The sequence below is a fragment of the Hippoglossus stenolepis genome, chromosome 19, assembly GCF_022539355.2.
Source record: "Hippoglossus stenolepis isolate QCI-W04-F060 chromosome 19, HSTE1.2, whole genome shotgun sequence".
NCBI classification, from domain to species: Eukaryota; Metazoa; Chordata; class Actinopteri; order Pleuronectiformes; family Pleuronectidae; genus Hippoglossus; species Hippoglossus stenolepis.
Window position 1 is genome coordinate 15,661,790 of NC_061501.1, and position 26,215 is coordinate 15,688,004.

Genomic DNA, 26,215 nt, shown 5'->3' on the forward strand with positions numbered 1-26,215 from the left:
TCCAGTAGCATCATCAGTTAACAAGACTTGAATGATGAGCAGTGAGACTCGTATCTCAACGGCTTCACGACAGATTTAGTGATGTGAGTAACTCGTTTCAGCGGCCGGAGGCTTGAGTGTCAAGTTTCAACACACCTCATCTATTTTAGACCTTTTCATTCTGTGGATTCTTAGAGGTTCTTTTAAGTTGTCTAGCTAGTTAAATATATTTAGTTTGTCATGCCTTGTTATTTACCTTCCTTCTCAATTACTCCCTTGTTTTTAAAACTTCAGTCTTTTATTCTCTTACTTTCATTGAACGAGTTATAGTGAATGAATCTTTTCTGTCCTTCCTTTATGTCACTTCACTGCATCTGTCCTCCTCCTTTCCTTTTACTTCTTGTTCAGTTCTCTACCTCTTCCACTGTGACTGCTCCCATGGAGGCCCCCCTGCAGGCCCAGTACGGAGCCCCTTTAGAGCCCCTGGGCTTCAGCTTAGTTCACCCCACAAACCCCCTCAGCCACATGGATCCCGAGTCCTGCCCTGGTCTAAACGCGGAGCATGATTTTCTCAATGGATCCCAGTTCGCCCCGAATGGGAGTTCCAGTGCTGACAGCGCCTGCTCGTCAACAACCATAAACTCAGCAACATTTGCCCCTGAAGAAGAGGAGAACCTGGTGGACTCTCAGTCTATCTGCTTCAAGGAGAACCCTTTCCTGGTGGCCAATCGCAGGGGAAAAGGTCGCCCCCCCGGCCAGCAGGTCCTGTCGGGGCCTCCTGTCGGCTACGGGAAACCCGGCCAACTGCAGCCGTGGTTGTTCAGCAAGGCAAGCCGCCTGCCTGAGTGTGGTTTGGAGGCCGCATGGAGTGTTACTGCACAGTTTGTCGTTTGGCTTCATTGTGTCGCTTGGACTGGATCATGCGTTTTATATCCCGACTAGTTTTACATTTTCACGCTGATTTGATCTAAACATTTTTTTCTTGAGGTTTATCTAAGTATCACATATGTAAGAACAAATCATTCAGATCTAGAGCTGCAACAGTTTCTGCTAATTAATATGATACAATGTAATTATTGTTTTTAATCCTTTTTAAAGGACAAAATGCCAAAATCATCTGATTTCAGCTTTAAAATGTGAATATTTGCTAATTCATGAACTTTACTATTTTCTTGATAAAGTGAGATTAAAAATAATACAAGTTGCAGCTCTAGATTCATGACGTCAATTGCAAAACTCTTGTGCTCGTGCAAACATTAATGACGAGCGACCTTTTCTCTCGGGAAGTGCGTGTCCACGTTTGCGTGTGTGGATCTCTGTGTAATAAAGAGCCGAACCTGTGCATGTTTTTGCTGTGAGCACAGAACTTGTGGCACCTCGCGAGGTATTCGGGCACATAGTCGGTTTGAAGTCAGGATCGAGTGGAATGTCTGTCCCAGCAGCTGTGAGCAGGGTCACAAGTCGTGAAGGAACGCGACCCACAAGACGCACAGTGAAGTGCATGTTTATCAGCAGGAGCTTGTTGTGGGTTTAATCTGAGTGGAACAAGTTTGTTTGTGTTTTTCTTCACTGCTCTTCCAGCTGCACTCAGTGAAAGTAGAAGCAGGTGTAAAGTGTGTTTTTGTCTTTTTATTTTTCCAGGCCCCTTCCTCTGATTTCACCAGGACAGACAGCCCCATCAGGGAAACACCCTACTCCCCCACCATCCAGCCGGTGAGCCGCGTGAACACCCACCATTCATCACAAATCACGTGTTCATATCATCTCTTTTCTTTATTTTTCTCCTTCTCCATGAGTCACCTCCCAACACTATAGAAGAGCTATTTTACATTTGACACTTTTGACCTCTGCTCACACCTGTAGCCCAGCCACCACTCTTCCAACAGCTCCCTGGCAGGCAGGGAGACCCGCTTCGTAAGTGGGTCGTCTGGCCCTCTCTGCTCTGGCCTGGATTTCTGTACCTTTTTTAGCACGTGTCAGCTGCTCTGCATCTCTTTATAAAACACAGAGGCTAGTTCAGCTATCGTGTCTGGCAATCTGAAAAGCATGTGACCGCTTCTCTGTGGCCAGCTGACGACTGATGCTTTGCCTCATGCACACTGGATTGTGCGTATATTGGAGAAGCAAGATTGTCCTTTGTATCACTAACTGACCAGCTGTGACTCCTAAAAAGGATTTTTCAATTAGCTTTATATAAATTCTTAATTAATCTCTATTTCCAGTGTAGTTCAGACAGTATTTATACACTTAAAAAACGAAAATGGAGAGTTTAGCAAACCCTGGTGGTGTTTCATTGTCCTGGCATCCTAAAAAAACCCACAATATTTACAGGGTTTATGCGGCGTCCTAAAAGTACATTGAAATATTACCTACAAGGTCTTAAATGTTAACATAATCAAGCCCCATCTAAACGTATTTAACGCTTCTTCCACTGTGCTATAAAACGAGTCTTGTTGTGGCGGCATGCGTAGTTTGTAATGTGTGTTTTTGGTCTTTCATGGACACCGACATTCTGATAACAACCAGATTAAAACAATAATCTGAAGTCATGTAAACTGCATTTTTCTGATTTATCTTAACCTGAATAAAATCATACTTGGAATAAGCAATAATCACATTAAGATATGTGAAGTTTGACCAGATAAATTCTTTGTAGTCTTAAAAAGGTCTTAAATTAAAACCTGCAGAAAGTAAAAATGTAGTAACTGTAGGAAGTGATGGTCTGTGCATTTTAAATTATTTTATTTATTAATTCGTGTTTTTTGCAGGCAAACATTCATTGCACCTCCACTCCCACTGCCAAGGACACCAGCCCATCATCAGTGAGTGTCCATGGAGCCACTCAGAAAATAAACTGCTCTCACTGGTTTAACAATATTTACTTTTCAGGAAACATTTATCACAGACTCTCCCAACGTGATTACATCTCATGCAATGAAAACATTATTTACAGTCATTTGTGTTTATTATTGTTCGGAGTTATATTTACATTTCTAGGCATTTGTTTTGTTGGATTATTGGAGCTTCTAACCCTAAAATAAAGACACATTCATATCACATTAAAAGTTGTATTAGATTGTGAAAATATTCTGTACTTGTGCACTGAATAGATCTTTAAAGCACCGTCCATCACTTATCTCACACTAGGTGCATTTCCTTCATTGACTCCAGTCATTTTGAGTTGTCCTTCATCCTAAAGTTTGTCTCTTCTCCGCCTCTTGTATCTGAAACATCATTTGTTTTCCTCTCCAGACGCGACCAGGTGCCATCCAGCCAGTCGGCCGCGTGTGGCCGAGTACCTCCCCCGCCACTCCGGAAGGCCACAGTCCCAACCCCTTTCAGCATGGCCCCTCCCCCTTCAACTCCCAGACCTCTGTAAGACCCCTCACCACCACATAGGGCTGTTTTATCACCTCTGTCCGCTCTGTGCCACGTCCCGTGACGCCACAGACCACTTTAACGGTGTCCAGCAACAGAACAGAAGCTCAGATGTTCATGGCACGAGAATGATTTTAGTTTCTAAACGAGTCTAGAACCAGAGAAAGGAAGGCTTGTGTTAGAAGTCACTTCTGCTGTCTGTGACCTTCAGCCACACCTAGAGGTCACCTGTGTTTGAACTATACCTGTAAACGAAGCGTCCAACCTGACTCTGAGCTCCGGAGTCAGACATCACAACCTCATGATTTCATCTTTCTGAAATTTTCGTTTCTTCTCTTGGCAGCAGCTCAACTCAATTGGTAAATACTGACAAATCTATGATTTCATCTCACATCGTCCAGATTGTTTCACGAAGGTGCTCACACAGACAAATCTGTCCGGGCGTTGAAGTTTCCGAGCCCTAGTGTCTGTCTTTCTCTGGCATACTCCCTCCTCTCTCTCATGAAACCAGCCGCCATGCTGTTCACCTTTCTCCTCCACAGTCTTCTTCAACTTTGCTGGTTTTTTTCATAGTCTACCCTCTCCTCCCATCTGTCTGTCTGTCCTCCCCCCCTCCTCCTCCTCCTCCTCCTCTCCCCTTCGCCTCCTTCTACCATATGGACCTACCCCACCCTCCATGTCCCCTGCTCCCTCCCCCCTGCAGCCTCGCGCCCCCTCCCCCACCTCGCCCGACGAGTTCCCCATGAATGTCAAGCAGGCATACAAGGCGTTTGCCGCCGTGCCTCGCTCACTGGCAGTGCTGGAGCCGCCGCAGGTAGGCCAAGCTGCCCGGAATCGCCCGGGTTACGACACACGCATGCTCTGGTGATTGGTTGATCTCACCCCGTCCCCTCCTGACTGGAGCAGGCTGTCCTTTCAGGAGCCTGCGCCGTGTCGGGGGTCCTGTGACGTGCTGTGACGTGTGGAATGCCTTCATCGTGCGTCTTTGTACTCCAGTGCCATCGTCTGTCATACTGGTGTTGACTCTTGATCCATTCGTCCATCCGTGTGTGACTCGTGTACTAATATTCAACCCTCTCTTCCCATGTATATTGAATCCCAGCTGTTAATGAGTCTGCCTGCTCTCTAACTGTCATGTCCGGAGTTCATTGCTCATCACATTTATTAACACCCTCCCTGCTTTTCCCTACAGGAGCTGTATGGTGTGAGGAACAATTTTCATCCGAAGCAACCTTCTCCAGAGGTGAGGAAACATATCGACCACGAAATAATGAAAAGCTCAGCTTTCTGTTTCACTGCACAGGCGTCAATAAAAGCCATTAATTCAGTCATATTTTAGGACTCGACACTTATACGCTCACATCATCAGATTTAGCTTCTGTAGGCATGAATGTTTACAAGTTAGTTTACACTAAAAGTTTTTTGGAAGCCAGGTTTATTCTACTGGAGTTTCAGACGAGTTTGAGTTGAGGAAAGATTCCCGACATAAAAACAAGTTCAACGCTCGGCTCAACATCTTTACAGCAGAAAAAGACTGAATCACCTGAATTACTTTGCACCTTTCATACAAATGAGTGTGTTTCAAAGTGACTTACAAATGAGCAACATGCTGATTATATGACAGAATAAATATAAGTAATTCAACAATCTAAGACTAATCCAGTTGTTCAGTGACTTTTAAAGATATCAACATTTTGTGGCATTAAATGAATAATCCAAATCAAAACAGACATTAATTACTGATGCCATGAAACATCACTATGACATTGAAGCTCAAAAAGTCATGGAAGCGTTTCACTAAAAGGTTACTAAAGGACAAAATAATATTACAGAAGTGAATATTGAATCAGCAGATACTAGTTATACACAGTGTGCTTTACTTAGTGGCTCAGAGTGACAGCCTGGTAACGACCTTTGTGGCCTTTTCAGCCTGAGTTGAACAACGAGGTGTTTGATGATGACATAGATGGTCAGGAGGGAGCTGGGAAGGGTGTGACCGGCCAGGTCTCCCCCCGGCAGGAATATATGAGCCTGGCAGCAGTGCCACGTCTCTCCAGGCCTTCAGTGGACCTGCAGGTACCCACCGCCTCTGGGCTGTGGTGTGCTCGGCTTGACCGGTGGTGGTGTTAGGCAGCCGTGCTACTTCTGTCAATAGCGGTCAGATAATTCAGCTCAAATCAGCTCCATGGTGCTGGGTTCTAATTCATTATCTTCTCTTTCTCCTTGGTCCCAAATCCCTTTCGCATCTCTGGTCTTTGGTCTTTTGGAAAATGGCTCTGCAACAATGAAAACAGCAAAAAAATACAACATTTGCCTTAATCATTCTGTCCTCATTTGTTAATATCTCAGCTACTCTAACCTTTACCATTTCCGTCTCCGTACAGAGTCCTTCTCCGGGGGGTACGGGCAGCCCAGAGCAGCGATCTTTCAGGGACAGACAGAAGTATTTCGAGATCGACGTGAAGCAGCAGACTCCTGAAAAACCCAAACCTCGAGTCTCTCTTGTTGGAGAGGATGACCTCAAGAACATGAGGGAGGAAGAAGGTACGTGGGCGTCTCCTTCTACATCCCTCGCTCAACTTCTGACCGGGGTGACATTTAACAACCTGTCTGTTCATCCCACTCCAGCGAAGAAGTTTGATCAGCGGGCGCAGGAGTACCTCCTGGACGAAGATGAGGAGGATGAGGAGGAGGACTTGGCCAAGCAGGTGGCTCAGATGAAGGCCAGTGGCAAAGTGTTGCTGGACGGCGTGGAGTATAAAGTGGAGCCAGTGTCCAGCCCTTCTCAGCACTGTGCCACACCTCCAAGCTACAACCTCACACCACCGAGCTACTGTGGCAGCTCAGGGTAATAATCCATGTTCTGCTGTTGCTCAACACATAATGTTTCTCTTCCCCTGTCTTCAGCTAACTGTTCTTCTCCTGTGTAGACCCTCCTCTGTTGACGGTAAAGGAGACTCTCAGAGGAATTCAATGGAGGACAGCTTCAGGCTGGATCAGAGGCCCAACTCCATGACGGGGTAATGACAACGCACAGCGTCACATCTTTTAAATGAAGTCCGTGTGTTGTCGTCTTTGTCACTGAATCTCCTCCTCTGGCTCGTCAGTCTGATCCCAGCGTATCAAGGGGAGTCGGCGGCTCCCATCCGCACGGCCAAGGCAGAGCGCCGACATCAGGAGAGGCTTCGTATGCAGAGCCCCGAGCTGGCGGTCGCCCTCGACAAGGACCTGTCCCCGGCCGAGAAACGAGCTCTGGAGGCTGAGAAAAGAGCCATGTGGAGAGCAGCACGGTAAAAGAGCAAATTTACACATGGCGACTCCAGATAGGAATCAAACACGTCCCTATTGGTTCATTAAACCTTTTCTTTACTTTTCTTTTTATTCTCACTTTGTATTTTCAGCACTGGTAGTAAAAAAAAAAAGCATCTGCTGATTTCTAGGGGTTGAATCAGTCATTAACGTCATCTGTGTCTGTTCAATTATTGATGATGTAAAGATACTCAAATTACAGCCGACACTTGGTTCGATGTAGCCTCCATTACGACTTCTCTTCCCCCGTCACATTTCCTGATAAACAGGAAGCTCCATTAATGTGCAGTTACCACAAATACATGTTTACAGCTAAACGTGTGTTGTGATGGCAGCATCCTCTCTGTGTGTGTGGTTGTTAGTCTGTCTCCCCTCCCTTATTATTTTAAGTCTAAAATGCCTCAGAAAAGAAAAAGCCTATTTATTATTTCTGCTTCTCTTACTTGTGTGAGTGTTTTATCTTCCACTCTTTGGTTTTCTCCTCTTTTTCTGTCTTTGTGCCTTTTTCTTTCCTCCTTCCTCTCTCCATGTTTCCTCCTCTTCATTTCTCTCCTCCACCCTGGTGTTCTTCATCCCACTCTCCCCTCCTCTCTGTCACCCTCTTCCTCCCCCTCTCGTCGGCCTCGTGGGCACAGGCCCTGTGGTCTAGAGGAGGATGTTAGGCAGTATGAGCAGGACCTGGCTAAGAGGCTCTACCAGGCCCGGGTGAGGGCGTCTCAGGGCACGGCTGAGGCCCCCCAGCCCCCCACCTCTTCCTCTACCTCCTCCTCTGCAGCCTCCCAGCTCAGGTCTGCTCCGCGGCCCAGGCCACCAGGGCCAGACGCACGGCATCATGGGGGTGTGCTGGGGTGCTTTGCCGTTGGTATTTTAGCTAGAGGCCGGTTTTGGAAAGGTCCAAGCAAGCACTCGCAGCGACGCCGCTGTGACAGTGCTTCACTGCCTTTCTAGAGCTGTCTTGCTTCTGCACGTCTTTGCTGTTTCCATTTCTAGCTTCCTCTGACTCCTCCCTCTCTGCCCTCTGTCTTGTCTCCCCCCCCCCTGCAGCACTCTCTTCATTTTCATTCGTGCCTTGCTGTTCTCTTGAGTTTTCATTCTGTGATTTGCACTAACACACAGCCTGCAGTAGGTTTGCAAGCTATTTGTGAGTTCAGGGTAAACCTACTCGCAGGAGGTCGTCCTTTTCCTGGAATGCCCCAATGATTTTTATTGTGCAATGAAATTCAGCCGGTTTGTCACAGCACACCAGGACAAGGAGAACCCAGAGTTAGTAGTGACGGGTGCGGCACCCACCTCAGTGGTGTGTGCCTGTTTGTATCATTACCTCCTTAAGGCTTTAGTTTCCTTTTTCTAGTTACTGTCATTTATCTGATCATGATGGTGTCTCTTGCAGGATGAAGTCCCTGGAGCAGGATGCGCTGAAGGCTCAGATGGTCATTGCAAAGTCTCGCGATGGGAAGAAACGTGGGACGTTAGACCAGCTGACGGAGTCGCCGTCGCCTGCTCCCACACCCTCTCCTACACCTATGGAAGGTAGGACGCTGCTCTCTGTCCGAGCTTTTTACGTGACAACCATCTTCTCATGTACTTGTGTCGTGGATTTAAAGTTTCTCATGTGGGCTAATCAATGGAATTTTTTAATATTTACCTCTTGATTTAAGATCTCAATTTCAAGAACTGCGTCACTGTCCAAATACTTATGGACTGGACTGTATATCTTGAAGTACTTTGAAGGAGTACTTAAAGACATTTTTTAAACTTCTAAGTACATCTTTATATCTTTAAGTATATCTTTTCTTACTTTTTCTATTTTGGTGTCCACACCACTCCGGAGTTTTCGAGTATCTCAATTTCAGAAGTTTGGAAACGCTTCATTTTAGTAGACAATCTGCTTCCTCCAACTTTAAAACAGAATCTATTTGCATGCATCATGAAGCCTGATCCAACTTTGTTTTTTCTCCGACAGAGCTCAGTCCTTGTGGAGTCACTTCACCGGGCAGACTGGTAAGAATTAACTTTAAAATCTTCCTGGTTTCAAGTTTGTTTTTCTCTCATTTTTCCACTGGCCTTTGTGTCACTGTGAATGTTTTACTGTTTCCTCTCTGAGGACTGTGAGAGCTTGAATCATCAAATATTTAAACAAATCTCTGATTTTGCAGTTTATTCTGAGGAGTTTTACTTGAAAAGTCAACAAATGAGGTTGTTTGTTTACAAGCTGGAAAAAGGTAAAAGTAGATTTGCTTCCAAACACATTAATTCATCATCTTGCTCATTGTCACTCTGGCCAATCAGTGCTGAGAACACACTGCTCCCCCATCCAACGCCACAGCTGGCTGTCTGAATCACCCATGAGCCTCTCTGCCTCCTACCTCTCCTTTTTCCATTTCCTCAACTTTTTCCCCTCCCTCTCCTCTTTTATTTTGATATTCTCCCTCTGCAACCCTTTCTCCTCTGACCTATTTTGTCCCATCCTCTTCCCCCCTCTCTTCTCTCTCCCTTGACCCCTGCTCATCCCTGTTTACTATCCTTCTAGTCCCTGTCGTCAAAGAAGTTTGACTACCGACAGTTTGCCGCCATTCCTTCTTCCAAACCCGTATACGACATCCAGGTATTGGCTGCATGCCGAGATCCTCCCGGGCCTCGTCCCTCCTTCCCGTGGCTTTCCCTGCTGCCTCTCTCTTCCCCCTCCAGTTTCTCTGTTAATCATGAGGCATCAGTGTAAACGCAGTCTCGGTTGTGGCTCCGCGGTTGATGAAAACGTCCTGCTCTGCACGGTCACAGTGGTGTGGCTCACTCACTAACTCTCACCTGCACAATGAAAAAAACCTTTTACTTTAGATAATGACACAGAATCCCGCCCCTGGTCTCCCCCCTCCCCCCTTAACACTCACATGCAAGAGCATCGTCAGCAGTAACCATCACAACCATCGGCCCCTCAGCTAATCAGTCACAGACATTAACACTCACCAGCTGCAGAGACACAGTTTTGTCCCCACTAACCAGATTTGGTCTCAACAAACTCTGCATCTCATCCACTTGTCACTTTAACATCTGTCGGCTTGTTCCACGCATGTGTCGCACTTCAGTCGGGGGAGTAACGCGTCCAACGTGGATTTTCCTCTCATGCTCCGGCTTCTGCGTAAGGCCCCCCCCCCCCAACTGCACTTTCAAAAGTTTAGTGTATGCGTGTGCCACATGTTTAATTTCATTTGCGAGACGTAAGAGAGAAGGGAGGGGAGCTGGTGTTTTTACTTGTGGTCAGGTGTCTGTGGTTGTCTGTTGTCTGCGCTTTTCTCTACAATGACGTTTGCATGACAGTTTTGACCTCCTGCTATACGATGACTTTTTTGACCAGCCTGCCCCCTGCTGCTAAAAAGAAACTCGTTGAGGAAACACTGTCCTGTACGAGTCAGTGTATAAAGTCTGACCTTATCCTGTGTGTTGTTAGTAAGATGGCTACTGGTTAAGTAGAACGAGCTGCTTCTAGACAACAGAGTTAAACTATAATCTAATAAAATAACTTGACTGGTGTTGGTTCCTTCATCGTGTATTGGTGGTATCGGTGGATTGTTGGCGCTGTACGGTTTCTGTTTGCCGTCTCTCTGTGGCTGTGCCCTCACAACACACTGAACCCTGGAACCTGACGACCTGACTAAACCTCCCGCTGCTTTAACATGCCAATCTCTCCCGGGGGGAGTAGAGATACTTTCTGTGGCTCTGACAGACGGGGAGCTGACATGTCGCCTCGCTGCCAGCTCCACCACTCACATGGTGAAGGTTTCCCCCGAGGGTACAGGTCTCACACCCCCCCGCTGCTCCGTTACTCACTGTCCTGTCTCTTCTTCCAGTCTCCTGACCCAGTCGACGACCTGCAGTTTATTGACGACGGCTCCAACAGCCCAGGTGAGAAGCAGAGCGACTCAGTGTGTGTGTGTGTGTGTGTGTGTGGACACTCAGTAATGAATTCATTACCTCACATCCTCTATCCCCTTTGATTCAGGTGACTACCTGGGATAAGCAGCTCCTATTGGTAGGATCCTGTGTGCATGTGTTTGTGTCTCTCTGTGTGTGTCCGTGTGTGGGCTCAGTTTGTATGAGTGTGTGTTGGTTTGTGGTTTTAAACTCTAACACGCTTGTGTGGCAAACTGGGTTCAGGTGTGCGTCACCTGATCTGAAGCAGCAACTGATGCTGAGTCCAAAGTGGAAGAGAAACGTGTCGTGTCAAATCTAAAGATCTGATACTAACTTTGATCTGGAGTGAGCATGGTTTGGTTTCAAGCTTATAAGGAGCTAGATCTCTGTAAACGCTGCGTCACAAGGTTTAAACTATAACAAGTATAAAACTAACTGGGTGCACATTGGTTCCTGTAGTAGCTTTATTATTAGAATAGCTCAGGGAGGTGGGAGGTGTTAACAGTCACTTCAGTTTTCTGCTCCTGCTTCGACTGTGGTGCTTCTCCTGCAGGTTTCAGGGATCCGTCCACTCTAAGTCCAGTCGCCTCCATCTTTCCTCCTCCGCTCTGCTGGTGATGGGGTTCGACTGTCAAACGAAAAGAGAAACACAAGTGACTCATCTTGTTCTGTTTTGTTGTTGTCGTCGTCTAGGACCCACTGCCAACCCCGAGGCAGAGGTCGCCCCCCCGCCGCCCGCCACCTCAGCCCTGGAGGAGATGGCCTTGTACAGCAACAAGCGCAAACTGAGGCAGGGTCGCCGCAGCCTGGAAACCGCCGTGCCCACGTAACCCCTCACACACCGAGAGAAGGAACCCCGAACACACACACATTCGCATACGCTGTGGAACACTGGCAAAAAAAAACACGAGGGTGCCGAGTCACTCAACACTACACGGTGTCAGTAGAGCGAGATTTACTCTCACACATATATATAACCACTGCAGAGACTACAGAGCTTGATAGTTGCCACACATACACACACACTCACTTATATCCTGCGTGCCAGTCTTGCCTTTACAGTCTGGGCGAGTCGGCAAGTTGCTCAACGGGCGAGAGAGAGCCTGTGTGGTTAGCTAGGATCGCTACTTACAGACATTCTGTTTTTATTTTTATCCACGCTCTGCCTAGTAGATCTATTTTAACAAGAGGTGACCGAAATATTTAGTTTTGTTTTATATTTGTCTCGCTCCAATGATTTAAGAAAAAGCAAAACAACAACAAAAAAAAAAACATACTGGAAGAGAAAAGAAATGGGTCATATCTGTACTAATGATATTTTTAGGATTTCAGTGACTAGATTGTAAAACGTCAGGGGGGGGGGGTTTCTTGTGACAGGGGCGGACAGGAGTGTACATATTAACTGAGGGAACATCCTGCTACCTTCACGCTCACTAGCTTTTAAAAAAACACACATATTGTTTTTGCACTGACACTGATCAGCTTTTTAAGAACATATCTTTACTAATTTATTGTTTTACTCAAATTGAAGGCCTTTTATTTTACACTGTTTTAACACATCCAGTCCGTTTGGGTTCGAGAGGATATCGAGGTTCATCACAATCCCAGATTATACATTTCTCATTAAGGAATTGCTCATTACTTTATCATTAAATCTACTTTATTAACCTGACCAGGGGCGTTTTGATTTGATCATATCTACAGCTTTACATGGCTTGGATGGAATCAGCATCAGAAAGTGAAATGTTATCACAGATTTTCAAAATAAAGCATCTGTTTAGTTGTTTATTCTGTGTTTGCATTCCCCCTGTAAAGAGTATGACCACCTGCTGGAGGCTTCAGCAGTTACAGCCACTCGGAATATTGAATATCAACATTTGGGAACATGCATCATTTGCTATTTAACGGTACTGACCCTGCCTTACCCTTACCCCTATTTTTTTAAATATTGAATCAATGTGAATCATTAATTTCTATCCTTTGTTTTATCAAGTGACGTGAAGGTAGCAGGTGTTTTTTTTTCTGTCTATGGATAATTTAAATCTGATGCCACTGAGAAAAAAAAAAAAGTCATTTATTGTTGTGTGAATAATGTACAAATACTGAAAGAAGAAAAAAGCAAACTTTGGGTTGGACACGGAGCCGGTTTGGAGCCGGACCAATCGAGTGCGTGGGTTTGGACGGGCTCGGCGTCGGGACGCTCTCTGCGTGTATATTGATCTGTTGGTGGGGGAGCTGCGAGAGGCGGAGCCCAGGAGAAGTCCCTCTCGACATGTCGATGACATTCAGCTCGCCGCTTGACGTTCTGTCGGTTTAGGAATCTGACGGGTATTTTTGCAGAATCACAGCATCGTAGCATTTGTGTTAATTTAATGTAGGGTCTTCTAATTCTAGCTTTCCATGTTGCTCACTGACTGAAATTCAGTTTGTTTGATAACATTTTCAATGGCTGATCTCTTTTTTTTTTAAATCTTACAGTAGATCTTTTTTTTTCCCCGGTGGGTTTCACTACATTATTAATGCAGTGTTTCAAGTTTGTGTTCATTCTTTTGTCTTGAGTTCTGTTTGGGGGCTTTTACTTGCAAATAGGTTGGAGGGATTGGGTCAGAAGTCCCGGGGTCGAGGGTTAGAGCTCATACAAGACTGTAACTAGTGAATTTGTACAACCAAAGAAGTCTATTTTGTCGTTCAGGAATAATAAATTTTACTTTTCATTTAAGAAGCTGATTTGTGGTGCAGTGTCTTTTGTTCGTGATGAAGATGAATTTGAGTTACTGTGGTTTGTACATGAAACTCACTTAAGTAGCAGGTAGAGTTGGAAGGAGCCTCCTGTGGCCGGAGTGTGCCCTGACGTCTCTCTGCAGGGGAAGAAATACATTTACTGTGAGCGACGATATCTGATTCATTTCAAAATGAGGAAAAAAATATCAATCCAGTAGTTGTAAGACACACGAACCCTTTTCTGTGTCCGGCAGCGAGCGTTGTGGAAGAACTGAGCACTGGAGGCGTCGGGAGGAAGCTCGTCCTGCGGCTGCTGCTCGGTATCGTCACTCTGGATGTGAGCAAAGTGTAGAATGACACGTTACTGCATTCAGTATTCAAATAGAATGTCGTTCTTCAATCTCAGCTAATTGCACTAAAGGCAGAAACATGTTCAGCTTCTGATTATTAAAATACATTTTCTAAAAGTAACAACTACACTTCTTAAATATGATGGAAAGCAGACTCACCAGTGCAAGTGTCTTCTCCGCAGGTAACAGGGAAGCCGTCTTATACCAGGTCTCAAACTCTGCGACGCACACATGGAGAAATCATTATTTAGAATAACTGAAAACGTTTCCTTCTTTCATGGAGGCAGTGAATACACAACTATTCATAAGCAGAAGACAGAACTGACCTGAGACCAGGCGCACCCTGCACTGATGCACCAGGTGTTCACAGTAGTTGACCTCTGCCTTGACGTCGTGCAGCGCCACGTGCCTCAGCCGATACAGAGTCTTCAGCTCTCTGAGCTGCAGCAGCGAGGCGGCGTCCGGCTCCTCGTCCAAAACCGGATATTTATCTTCTTACAAAAAATACAAATTCAAAAATGGATTTACCTTTTCCATCCTTACGTCAGGTCCATCAATATAAACTTGTGGTGTGTCAGTACTGGTGTGGTGTGGAATATAAATTCCAGTCAAGGTTTCAAAAGAAAGTATTGAAGTTTCTTGTTGATCATCACAAAATAATCTCAACTGGAAACTTCCCCAACTCCTGGTTGTTTACACTTAAACACATAAGATGTTTCTACCACAAATGTCACATTAACAACTCCTGGATGTAGACGTGACAAATACCTTGAGCCGCTCTCATCTGCTTGTGTTGCAGTAGGGTGGACATGACAGCATCTATCTCTCCCTTGAGGGCGTTGATCTCCTCAGTGAGCTGACGGAGAAGACTCTGGCGCTCCAGCAGCACGGCTTTGTTCTCCTTCAGGATGCTGTTGATCTTGCTGCCTGGTCCCACCTTAAAATCCTCAAAGGATTCTGATTTGGTTGGAGGAGACCTGGACACAGACAGAGAACATTTGAGTGACAAAGTTTAAAAAAAATAACCTTGTTCTCACTCTGTTTTAAAGATGATCAATATCTGCACTAACAGAAATGACTACATGTAAACTAGTCACATCCACTTACTCTGACTGAACGGGTTCAGGTGGCTGTGCCTCCTGGTTCTGAGCATCTGGTTCCTGGGAATTCTCAGACGTCTGGACAGAGCTCTGCTTCCTGGAGGAACTCTCGCAGCGCTTCCTTGACGATGGACTCCCTTCTCCCTGCGTCGTGCTGTGGATGAAGGAACCGTTAGAAAAACCAAACTAGTGCATTGAACACAGTCAACTCATAAAAGCTTTGATCCGAACATCAGGCGGATGTTGCTACGGTTACATATTGATCATATCAGGTCAACAACAGGACGTAGGAGATTATTTATTATTCCTTCAACTGCTGAGTTCTGCTTAATGAGCTTTTCTCATTAATTGAATAAAGTGTTGTTTCCCTGAGAGAAGAGTAGAGGAGCTGAAGTCAGTGGCGCCCCCCCATGGACATCAACTATTCGCACAATTTACTGGTCACTGCTGCTGGGGGGGGTTATGTTTTCATGTGTCTGTATGTTCGCAGGATTACGCAAAAACTACACAACCAATTCTCAACTTGACCCAAAGAACAACCCGTTAAATTATGGGGAGGATTTATTTTCCCTTTATGAACCTGGTTAAATAAGCTGTGAGCCTTGTGGCAGAGGTATGTGCTCTCCTAGCGCCTTCAGACTTAAATCTTCATTACCTGTGTTTGTCTCTGGACTTCTTGGTTTTGGTTGTGGCTGTATTTGCACGCCGAGTGTGTTTATGCGACTGAGTAGCCTCCGCATCCTCAGTCACGCTTCTGCCATCCGACTCCTACAAAAGCAACATCGAATCAAAGCTCAGTCACAGTGAGTTGTTCACTAAAACAACTATATGATCATTTCCATGAGTTGTCCGGACGTCGACTGACCTTCATATCAGATGTGACGGGACCTTGGTCTTTCTTCATCGAGCTGCAGGTGTTGCATATCACAACCTTCTGCTCCTGTTTCCTGCTCGCAGACAAAACTCAAACATTCAATTAACTCGCCCCTTAACAAATAAAGCATAGTTCCAAAATGTTCAACTGCATTTTTAAAGATGTCAATAAGTAGATAATACTCACTGCACAGCGAGTTTAAACTGGGCGAATACAGCTTCGACCTGCCTGATACTCATGACCTGTAATTCAAAGTCACGCACAGAGACATTAAAAGCCTGAACTCCACGTCTAACTGGTATTGAAGTGATAATACTTAGGTTCTTAATGTTTTTACGCTGATTTCCATTAGGCTTCCGTCCAGGTAGCTCTGGACCTGAATGCTGATCTCGGCCAACTGGGCTTCAGACAGCGGCTCGTGCTCGATGCTCTGTATGTTCAACTGGTGAGAGATGAACGGAGGCCATTTATTTGTGTGTTCACAGTAAATCAGGGCTACAACAATTAACATGTGTTATGAAATATGTGTTGGCTCATTCCCAGTTGGCTCCACTCACCAGAGTGTTATGGATGGACAGCTCCTCTTTCAGCATCACCAGCTCCTTCTGAAGTTTCTTGACCTGGAGCTAATGACAACAGAGAAATTGATTAGATTACATATTTGTACTTGTATAATAATGTATAAGTGTTCGAGTGTGTTGAATGAACTCACAGCTGGATCCATGTGTTCATTAATAGCTGGTTGAATCTGGACATTTTTCATTCTTCTTGCAAAATGCATAGTACAAAGCTACAAAGAATAGAAATGATCATCCAGAGGTGAAACGAGGACATGTACAGTAAAAATACTTCTTTATGTATATTATATAATCCAATCCGTACTGTTTCATCTAAATGTTCAGCCTCCCCGTACACGTTGGCCACAAGCACCGTGTTGCAGTTCCCTCCTAAAGACACAAACATGTGTAAGTACACAGAAGAAGCCTAGTGATCACTGTGGTTAAAGACTGAACACGTGGTCGTCTCACCCAGGGAATTTTTGAGGGCGTGCGTGAGTTTGGTCTGTCTGAAGGGAACGTGGTCCCTGCGGCGGTCTGCCAGGGCCAGGATGGTCTGCTCCAGGAAGGACAAGGACTTGTTGATGTACGTGGATTCTTTTAACGTCTGACCCTCGGACTGGAAGAGCGGGTATGGGACATAAAGTTAAATGAGAACTCATGGTGGAAGACAATCAAAAAAGACAACCACTTGTAAAATGATTTAACTGAGCAGTTTTACTTTCAGTACTTGTGCAGATTCAACCCAAACTCACCCCGGTCTTTCCCAGCCGCTCTGACCCGGCTAGATCCACCAGACTCAGCTTGGAGGTGATGTATTTGGCTTCGGATAAAGTCCGCGAGCGAGACTAACCAAGGAAGACATAATTAAAATGATGGCTGACTACATGAGAAGTTGTGCAGACAAAGAGTGAACGTCTGAGTATCAGCTGAACTCATCACCTCGATGTGAAGGGTGAAGATACAGTGGGACCTGGAGGAGTTCCTGTTCAGGGCATGAGATCCAGTGATGCGGTTCATATCAGCCTGAGTCAAGACACAAGAACGACTCGTGTTTCAATGAATTCATCCATGAAAACTGTGAAAGCTGCATCACTCCCATCAAAGTCAAACACTGAATCTTATGGGCGTAAAATTAGAACAATATACAACTTCCCTCTCCGTGCACTTTATTAGGAACACCATACTAATTTGGGGCAGAGAGCCATTGGTTCTTTAAACAGTCTCAGTTCTGTGATGGCAGACGTGGTGAACCTGTGTCCACTGAAGCCTCAGATTTCAGGTCTTGGTCGACAGGAGTGGAACCCGATGCTGTTTTCTAGTGTTGTAATCCAACCGCCTTAAGGATCCATGTGTTAGTGCACTGTGAGATATCTGTCTGCTCACTACAGGTGTAAAGAGAGGCAGGTCTGAGCTGCCGTGACCTGTCAGCTCTCATCAGCAGTGTGCTTCTCTCTGCAGACCTGCCACTCAACTGTATGTATTTGGTTTTGAGCATCAGCAGAATCAGAAATCATCAAGCTAGCACAACTGGCATCACATTATCATAGAGTAGGAGTCTCTGAAATCACATTTTGAGCATTAACTTGAGCTCCTGACCTGAATCTGAAGGATTTGATTTGCTGATTGGATAAAAACATGTATATAGGTGGACGGCTGTTCCCAATAAAGTGCTTGGTAAAAGAATATTTTACAGTAAAAGCTGCTTAATAAAAGTCACCTGAGGAATTATCAATCATATCAAGATACTAAAGCTTTGGATCAATAGTTTGAGCCATTGAAATATATTTAAAATATAATAAACATAAATTGAAAAGTAGTGGCGCACCTCAAACATCAGGTCAAGTGCGTCCTCTTCACTGAACACTGGGTGGAGAGACAGACCTTTGATAACCACTCCTCTGCCCGGCTCCTCCATCACCACCATGCCCCGAGCAGATGGGGGAGACGAGTCCTGCACTGGGGACAGCAGGTCCAACAGCGTCTCATTGTAGATCTCCATGAAGGACAGTTGCACTGAGAAGGAAAAGTCAGTCCTCTTCTCGATCTCCTGAAACACCTGAGTACAGTTTTAGGTGTTAAATAAATGATGTCACTGGAGCAGTGAAAAACTTTCTCAAGAACACAGTTACCTGTTGAAGAGCTCGAGGGATGAATCCTCGCTGCTTGTATGATTTTGTGGACCCTGTCATGGTGTAGGTTTTCCCTGCACCTGTCTGCCCAAAGCACATCACAGTGCCTGGCAAAACCACAACACAAGACCATTACCAGGACTATTCACTTGTTTACTGGAAAATCTCAGACCCGTCAAAAATAATCAGGGAATAACAGCACAGAAATGTGTTGATCTGAGAGATCTACCGTTATAACCGTCAAACGCTCCCTGGACCACCGGGTGACACACTCGGTCATACACCTCCTCCTGGGACACGTCCTGCAGGACCCCCTCCAGGCGGAAGGACCAGGAGTTGGGTTGTCCTTTTATAAAGTCCTGGGTCTTCTTGCTGTCTCTCCTATGGTAGATGTTCACAGTCTGAGGGCCGAGACACAAAAATAGTTCTTATTTGTTTACATTACCATTAACAGAGAATATATTTTTAAGCACAAAACAAATTATGCATTTGGATGCACATAAAATGAAGGTCCAAACACATTGGTAAATACACAGGGAGGTCATTCAATAACTGTCAATCTATTCACCTATCTGTAATAGATATCTACACATAGGAAAAACCAAACATAACGTGTTCATATTGCATTCTGTCAATGATATTCTAGATGAATATATTTGTTGTCTGGCCTTTAACATTGAGTGTTTACATTTAAACAAGCGGGGAAAACAATCAAATTGCTTAATTTGTCCAGCAACCAGTTCAAATGTCACCTGTCCGTCAGGGAGACATTCCACGAGGCCCTGAGCGAAGTTAGCGGTTGGTCTGATCCGGACAAACACGCCGACATTCCCGCTGTGAGCCTTCATCGCGACCGCTGTCCGGAGAACACAACCTCCGGAGAACCACTGACCCAGTTCCCGGTGAAGTTTCCACAGGAGAACGAGGCCGCTGCCTATGTTGTCACGCTGTTCAGAGGCCGCTGCCTTTATTGCTGCACTGTTTAGAGGCAGTGGTTTCCATGGCAACCGCGCGTGGCAAGGTGGCAGAGCGCACTCCCGCACTGAGGTCTATTTCCGTATTAATGCATGAATTATATAACTAAATATGACATTAAATTAAATATAATTGACAGAAGTTATACAAGAGCATGAGTACAGAATATGAATCCCATTAAATGTCCTGGTTTACATGAATGTGATGATCTTATCGGCTGATAACAAACACATTTATAATCTCTTGTGTCTAATGGAGGCGGATCAGTAGAAACAGCACAAGCTGACGGGTTGACTCGTTAAAACCAGTTTCACGTGTTTAAAGGGAACAGTCGTTAAAGAGTGAAGGCGGGAGAGAAGCCAAACAGTCTGTGGATAAAACCGTCTGTTGTCCTGTTTGTTTCACTGTGTTAACTCTGCACAGTAAACTGCACGTGTTCAAACAGCCCGCCAACAGACATCTAACAACCGGAAGTTCCCGTTGCTCTATGTGCCACATTGCCCCCCTGTGGCCGGCGACTGGAACAGCGGGAGGAAGTGTCTATGATGTTGGAACATTGTTTAATATCAATAAACAAAGTTTTAAAGCATTAAAAAAAGAAATGTATTGGGGGTTTGGACTGTTTGCCCCAATAAAACAATATGTTTAAGATGTGTTAAATTATAATGGGCATTTTTTGCTTGCTTTTTTTTTATGTTTCAAAAGCAATACGATTAATCGAGGAAAGAATTCATAAAGTGTTATAATATAATAGTACATTTTGGAAGTATATATTTAGGATTTAGCAGCAGACTTAGATGCAAAGTATTCAGCAAGTTACTGAAATAATTTATTGCCGCCCTTCAGTTTATAGGTATTTAGTTCTCTGACAAATGAGAGTAGTTTTCCCAACTGAAGGCAACGTGATTAAGGTACGCAATTATTCAGCACTCTTCCTATTGGCCTGTATATTATTTTTCAGGGGGAACATCAAGGACTCACATTGGAAAGGTGCTTAACAGATAGACGTTCACAATTTATCTGTGTGGAAAGTTCATTTCTTAATATTCTTAATGTCTCAAGATCATTTGAGATGTCTTTAAAAAACTTTGGTGATATTTGATGGTTGTTAAAAAACTACATAAATCAAGACATCACAGGAATAAACCAAATTTATATGGGAGCGCAACACAAGATCTTTACCGAAAAAAGAAAGTGTAAAAATTGACATTTTTCACTTTAAAGATTCAGACAAGACTTCATTCAAGAGGATCACTTTATTTTTTTGTGTTAGACTCTTCTCTTTTCATCACAAATATTATCTGTCCACGCGAAGTGTCCCAGCAGGGATCAACATTCCCTAACATCTGTATGGAAAGGACAGAAACACAGACATAAATCCAGTTCATCTTCACCTCTCTAAACATTAAGCTTGTAGTAAAAACCCATTTGATTTTAACTGGGCAAACCACTGTTTTGGACGTGGATAGCACTCATGTTGGATTTGGTGACAGTTTGTATTTACAGACCAGCGGTAACTGTGACTCTCTGCAGATGAATTTATGCACAAACTAACTGTTCTACACAGCTGCAATGAGGGCTGAGACTGATAACGGTGGAGGAAAAGCCTTGATAAAAATAAAAAATAAAGATAAGGTAAGTATTGTGTTGGCATTGTAACATCTGTGACAACTGAAATGCTTTCAGATGTCAGTAAAGCATCTGTTCCCAGAAGAATGATTCGGATTAGAAGCTAGCTTCAGTTACTCTTTTGTGGAAGTCTAAAAGATAGCAAAATAAAGTCAGGGCAGCAAAATCAAACAGTGGATATGAAAGACAGTTAGTAGTTGAAATCATCAGGCAAACTACATCAGCACTACATTCTTCAACAGAAGGATTCTTTTTTTATTTGTATGTTGTTTATTTTCACTAAGTGGTGAGATCCAGAGGCAGGCAACAGCCCGGGAGACAACAAGCAATGTTCTCTTCAGATGACAAAGCAGTTTCTATCAGTAAGGCCACTTAATATAGAAATTCTAAATGAGGACCACAACCTATCCCTTCTTGTCCATAGATCTCTGCAGGGTGTCATCATCATCACAATGATGACGGGGGAAAAAAACATAGCTTCAAGTTTCTAAATCGAAGAGCCTGATGGCCAGCTCTCGTATGTGGGGGGATTGGTGTTTGCCCCCTTCACCACCACAGCGGAAAAACAGCTCAGTCCACATGGTCACCACCAGCTGTGCTGCTGAGGTAGTTTCCCCACTCCCAAACCCCAATTGCAACTCAAAAACACACCTCAAAATAACCATGTGCGATTGGGTTATAGCAATCTTGCAAAAAAATAGATATTTTCACAGAAGTTTGTAAAATCATCTTGCCTAAAGTCTTCTTCGATCCTCAGTGGCTTTATCAAAGCAAGTTGAAGTCCAGAGAGAAGTTGCGCCATACAACCGCTGCTCTGAGTACAATCCCAAAGGACAACTATGTTGTTGTTGTTTGATGTTGCTGCAGTGTTGTAGGATTGGGTGTATTTTGCTAATTCCTTTTCTATTATTCCCTCTTTTAAACAGCCCCTTCAGATGCAGTCCTTTAGGTTTGCCAACCAAATGTGTGTGTGAAGTGTTATATTGATCTAATTAAAAGGGAGTGTCACTATTTGTGTGTGTGTGTGTGCTGCTGTGTGTGTGAATGTATCTGTGTGTGTATTCAGGCCTGTGTGTTTGTGTAACCAGTGTGGTGATAGAGGCAGCATGAGCTCGGTCAGGACTGCAGTCCACATAGCTGGAGTTCAGCTTTCTTCGAGGGACTGGGCAGGACCGTGCTGGAGGGGCCAGGGGACGGAGGGGAGCGGCTCTACTTATCCCCGAGGATGGCGTACTGGTTGTCAAGCTGCAATTGCTGCGTAGAAGCGCCACTGGTCTCATCTCTACCACGGTTCCTGTGTTTCACAACCTCAAAGGTCTTCTCCATTTCTCTGTCCCTAAAAGACAGATGTATGACGTAAGTGTGGAAACAACTGGTCAGGTAACTGGACAGGAAAATGAATTCACCACAATTAACAGTCAATCCTTTAAAATATGAATCAAAACCATTCTTCTGAAATGTGAGAATTTTATATGATTTTAATGTTCGTACATAAAACAAATTGTGATAAAAATGTGTCTGACCTATTAAAGACTGAACAATTAATGACATTTTTTTTTTTTCCAATAGCAGACTGTGAAAGTTAAATTACAGCGACACCTCCACCGCTTAAATAAACCATTTTAAACCTACTCGTCTTACTTGCGTGTCTCCACATGCTTGGCGGTGGCCAGTAGAGACGGGAACTGTGCGTCATTGAAGATCTCAGGAGGGCCCTGACTGGGACCTCGTTTGGTGGTGGTCAGCCGAGCCCCTGGAGGGCGATATACGCCAGAAGGCTTCGATTCAGGAACCTCTTCCTCCTCTGAAAGCAAAGAGATGACATGTGTTAGACAAGAAAACCACATTTTCAGGGGGTTGATCCCAGGAGCATTTTTCATTTACTGACATCACATTACATCAACCCCAGTTATTAGATGTTTACAACGGCTTCAGGCAGAGTATGTGATTACTTTGAGAAGAAATGAATAAAACTAAAATGCGTGGGGCTCGGAATGCAGTTAAAACGGTCATATGCTTAAAAGACTCCTAAGAGTCCCACAGCATAACTTCATCAGTGTCATCGGTGTTCTGAACCGTTAAAAAGTAATATTTTTGATTCCTCAGGTCTCATGTTGAAAACAGGGCTGAAGTAGGTTTACCCACCGATGGGCGCAGCAGCAGGAGGAGGACCACCTCCAGATTTGTTCCAGGGCCCCGACACCTTGTCTCCGCTCACCAGAATGATCTCTCCATCCTCACCGACCTCCTCCTTCTCGTACTCGTCTTCCTCCCTCTCGTCACTGCAAACAACCAGAGGGACAGTTGAGAAGAGATGAAGTGCGTCCACACGAGGACACTGAACAGTCAGGTCTACCTCTGCTTATGTTTGCAGTCATACCACCTCTTCATATGACTTTGTGTCATTTTAAATTCATTTGAATGGCAACACACACCATATCTGCAATGTCGTCCAGTATTATCTGTGGTTTTTCAGTTTCATTTGACAAAGATGTAGTTGTGAAATAAGTTGATAAATCAATTAATTTATAAGCATGTAATATCTGTATTTTTGCACAAAAACAGAAACAACTGTAAAATAAGGGCGGTGGAACTTGACATTGAGACATTTTTGCACATTAATGAAATTACTTTTCACTGACAGTATATTTTCAGTGAAATCATGCTTATACAACTCGTGAGTGCATTACAACACCTCTCCTGTGTTCAAATCAATCCAAATGATATGTTCACCTTCAAATAGCTTGATAACTCGACTACATTGCAGTTAAAACCTATCTGGAGCTAAGATAACCGTGTTCTTATCTTCTGAATCTGCCACGATGCAAAAAGGAAGCCGCAAAAATGAGTGTTAGTGCAGCCGTGTATTAAACTCTTACTAATGCACTCTCTCTATTCCTGCTGCTGGCAGAAGAATAATTTAGCTGTGGTCAAATCAATACTTGTAATAGAACAATGCCAGCCCCTCAGCTGACGGCTGCGAGATGCAAATGACAACCACACATTTCCCTCTCACCTCATCTGGAGAGCCTGGAGCCGGAGACCACTGTAGTCCACTTCTTTCTGCTCAAACTCTTTCCATTCCTCGTCCTGCTGGCCAAACGGGAGACATTAAACACACAAGCCCAACACAAGAGAAGACCCACACTGACCCATTTAAAAACACAACCTAGTGTAAGAAGGTTGTGCTTGCACATCTGCATCCAGGCCCGATTACACCCCCCCACCCCATCCCCTCCCCCCCAGGAGAAATGGCCACACAGAGGCAGGGCAGCACCGTGTTGGATCCACCATCAGCCTGGTTCAGCTCTTACTACACCACCGGGTTCGATCAGCGGGTTAAAGCCTCGTGTGGTGTGGAAGCTCTCGGGTCTTGTTTGCTAGCCACCGTGGAAACTTGTGACAAATGGCGGCCCGGCCCTGCTGGATCCTCGGCCGGCAGGCGGCGAGGGGGGGTGGGGGGGGATGACAGCTCACCCGTGGAAACACTAGGCCACTGTCACCGCGAGTGGAAAAAGCATCGAGGCCTTTCATCTAATATCATAACGCCAAGTCACAGCTGCGCACGTAAACTCGAAGGGTGTAAAAATAGCGCATAAAAAACACGTTATGCTAAAGTGTGCCACGGGGGATGGGGGGTGGGGGGGTAGGACATATGCTAGCTAGCAACCGGCGTTTCCCCCGCACGTTTCCCTGAATTCAGCGGATTTAGGGGATAATCGGGTGGGATAAGCGGGGTCTGTGGGGCGGGTGGGTGCGGGAACAGGACCGACCGGGACCGGGGGACCCCGGACGCGACGCGGACGCCGCGGAGGCAGAAAGTTACCGGGCAGCTGCGACGGTTACCTTCTCGATCTGCGCGTCCTGGTTCTCGCTCTTCGTCGACGTCGACTTCTCCCTCTTCGTCTTCTTCACCATCGCGGACACGAGTCCGGGCGGCGGCTCCTTGCCCTTGCCCTTCTCCTTCTTCTTCTTCTTGTCCCGCTTCGCGAAGAAGTCGTCCAGGCTCTTCTCCGGCATATCCGCCATTTTCAGAGAGCAGCGTTGGGGAGTTAGCTTCTTTTTTTTTTTCTGCTGGCGCTGGTGGTGGTGGTGGAGCGGCGACAAACGTTGAGGGCGGGGGATCGGCGGCGGTGAGGCGGGGTGGGGTGGGGGGTGCAAGCGGGTCACACGGTCAAGCACACGCGGAATCGAACCTTGTTGTCACACTTTCACCCGTGTTTCAGGGCAGATGAACAGAAGATGTCCTCCCTGCTTCCCTCACCACACCGCTGGCTAACCTGTCAACCATGCCATGCACGGGCTATTTGACAAATCCGCGCCGTCACCCGGAAGCGCTTCGGCCCTCAACCGGATGCAGTCGCACCATGACACAGAAACTAAAGGGCCACCGCGTTAGGACGTTTTGTCTTAAGTACGTGGATCACGACTCGCGTTTTATTTTTATATTTGTGTGAAATAAGATTAAAAACCGATTTGTTTACCACTTTCTTATAAGGCGTCATTTACAGTGAAGTCAAGTTTATTATTAAAGTAGATTTAACAAACTGTACAAACTGTACAAACTGTACTTGATCAAAGTGCTGTAGAAACATGAAGAGAAGTAGAAGAGTAAAATAATATAAGATTATACATTATGATACAATAAGTTAAGATGAGACAATACAATACAATAAGATAAGATAGTAAACTGAAGATATAATAAGATAATTTACAATACAATACAATAAGATAATACGTTATGAAACAATACGATAAGATAAGATAGTACTGTAATAATTCAATATTCCTGTATATATGTGTATATATATATACATATACATTCTAGATTCTGTCTTAATGTATGTACTTCTGCTGCATGGGGTAGGCTGGCTGGGGGTGGGTGGGTCTTATTGTGGGTAGGGGTATAACCATTAGATTTGTGATGTGTAATTGTATAATTGTATTGATTACCCAAATAACACCAATAAAAAACTGTTAAACATAAGATAAGATAAGATAATAAACTATACGATAAGATAATACATTACAATATAATACAATACTATAAGATAAAATAGCAATAAATGTCTAAGAAGTAAATACAAATTATGAGGTGTAATTCATTCATTACACTTGGTTTAATGATGGTGAATGAGCCATGTTCAACCCATGGAATGACGATTAGGAAATGTTATGTCAAAACCACCATTAATGTGTTTCATCACAGTGCAGTTACATTGTTTACTTTGCAGCTCAGAGAACACATTGTGTGTGTGCAGCATCACTACAATAAATTAAAAGGATGATTAGCAGCTTAAGT

General features: G+C 44.7%; 3 protein-coding genes across 9 annotated transcripts in view; 1 reads left to right on the forward strand and 2 right to left on the reverse strand.

Annotated features, from left to right (window-relative positions):
* scrib (scribble planar cell polarity protein) overlaps window positions 1-13,302 on the forward strand; it is a 57,455-nt gene extending 44,153 nt beyond the window's left edge. For 4 of the 6 annotated variants that reach the window (XM_035142345.2, XM_035142348.2, XM_035142346.2 and 1 more), the window contains 18 exons: window positions 388-807; window positions 1,621-1,692; window positions 1,843-1,893; window positions 2,748-2,801; window positions 3,232-3,354; window positions 4,061-4,171; window positions 4,550-4,600; window positions 5,287-5,433; window positions 5,742-5,901; window positions 5,986-6,205; window positions 6,288-6,377; window positions 6,465-6,647; window positions 7,302-7,454; window positions 8,057-8,196; window positions 8,630-8,667; window positions 9,197-9,271; window positions 10,512-10,566; window positions 11,269-13,302. In XM_035142345.2, the coding sequence (XP_034998236.2) occupies window positions 388-807; window positions 1,621-1,692; window positions 1,843-1,893; window positions 2,748-2,801; window positions 3,232-3,354; window positions 4,061-4,171; window positions 4,550-4,600; window positions 5,287-5,433; window positions 5,742-5,901; window positions 5,986-6,205; window positions 6,288-6,377; window positions 6,465-6,647; window positions 7,302-7,454; window positions 8,057-8,196; window positions 8,630-8,667; window positions 9,197-9,271; window positions 10,512-10,566; window positions 11,269-11,405 (2,280 nt within the window). In that variant the 3' untranslated portion in view covers window positions 11,406-13,302. The remainder of the gene's footprint in view (window positions 1-387; window positions 808-1,620; window positions 1,693-1,842; window positions 1,894-2,747; window positions 2,802-3,231; window positions 3,355-4,060; window positions 4,172-4,549; window positions 4,601-5,286; window positions 5,434-5,741; window positions 5,902-5,985; window positions 6,206-6,287; window positions 6,378-6,464; window positions 6,648-7,301; window positions 7,455-8,056; window positions 8,197-8,629; window positions 8,668-9,196; window positions 9,272-10,511; window positions 10,567-11,268) is intronic. The other 2 variants (XM_047344637.1, XM_035142353.2) reach the window with 2 other exon arrangements.
* kif9 (kinesin family member 9) lies at window positions 11,024-19,303 on the reverse strand. The gene is made up of 21 exons (XM_035142360.2): window positions 19,062-19,303; window positions 18,539-18,710; window positions 18,310-18,416; window positions 18,006-18,236; window positions 17,120-17,203; window positions 16,933-17,025; window positions 16,649-16,796; window positions 16,503-16,567; window positions 16,333-16,410; window positions 16,178-16,246; window positions 15,958-16,062; window positions 15,807-15,862; window positions 15,612-15,693; window positions 15,402-15,514; window positions 14,754-14,900; window positions 14,415-14,623; window positions 13,973-14,140; window positions 13,806-13,864; window positions 13,532-13,627; window positions 13,374-13,433; window positions 11,024-11,203 (listed from the first exon to the last, which is right to left on the reverse strand). Exons 1-20 carry the CDS (start codon window positions 19,155-19,157, stop codon window positions 13,374-13,376), a joined length of 2,238 nt encoding a protein of 745 aa, XP_034998251.2. The 5' UTR covers window positions 19,158-19,303; the 3' UTR covers window positions 11,024-11,203.
* Window positions 19,304-20,525: 1,222 nt separating this feature from the next.
* Window positions 20,526-24,998, reverse strand: cdv3 (carnitine deficiency-associated gene expressed in ventricle 3). Of its 2 annotated transcripts, none has more exons than XM_035142612.2 (5): window positions 24,760-24,998; window positions 23,930-24,003; window positions 23,059-23,195; window positions 22,555-22,717; window positions 20,526-22,249 (listed from the first exon to the last, which is right to left on the reverse strand). In XM_035142612.2, exons 1-5 carry the CDS (start codon window positions 24,940-24,942, stop codon window positions 22,123-22,125), a joined length of 684 nt encoding a protein of 227 aa, XP_034998503.1. In that variant the 5' UTR covers window positions 24,943-24,998; the 3' UTR covers window positions 20,526-22,122. The 2 variants fall into 2 exon arrangements, with proteins under 2 accessions (XP_034998503.1, XP_034998504.1); XM_035142613.2 differs by having other exon boundaries at window positions 22,108-22,249; window positions 22,546-22,717.
* Window positions 24,999-26,215: the final 1,217 nt, after the last annotated feature.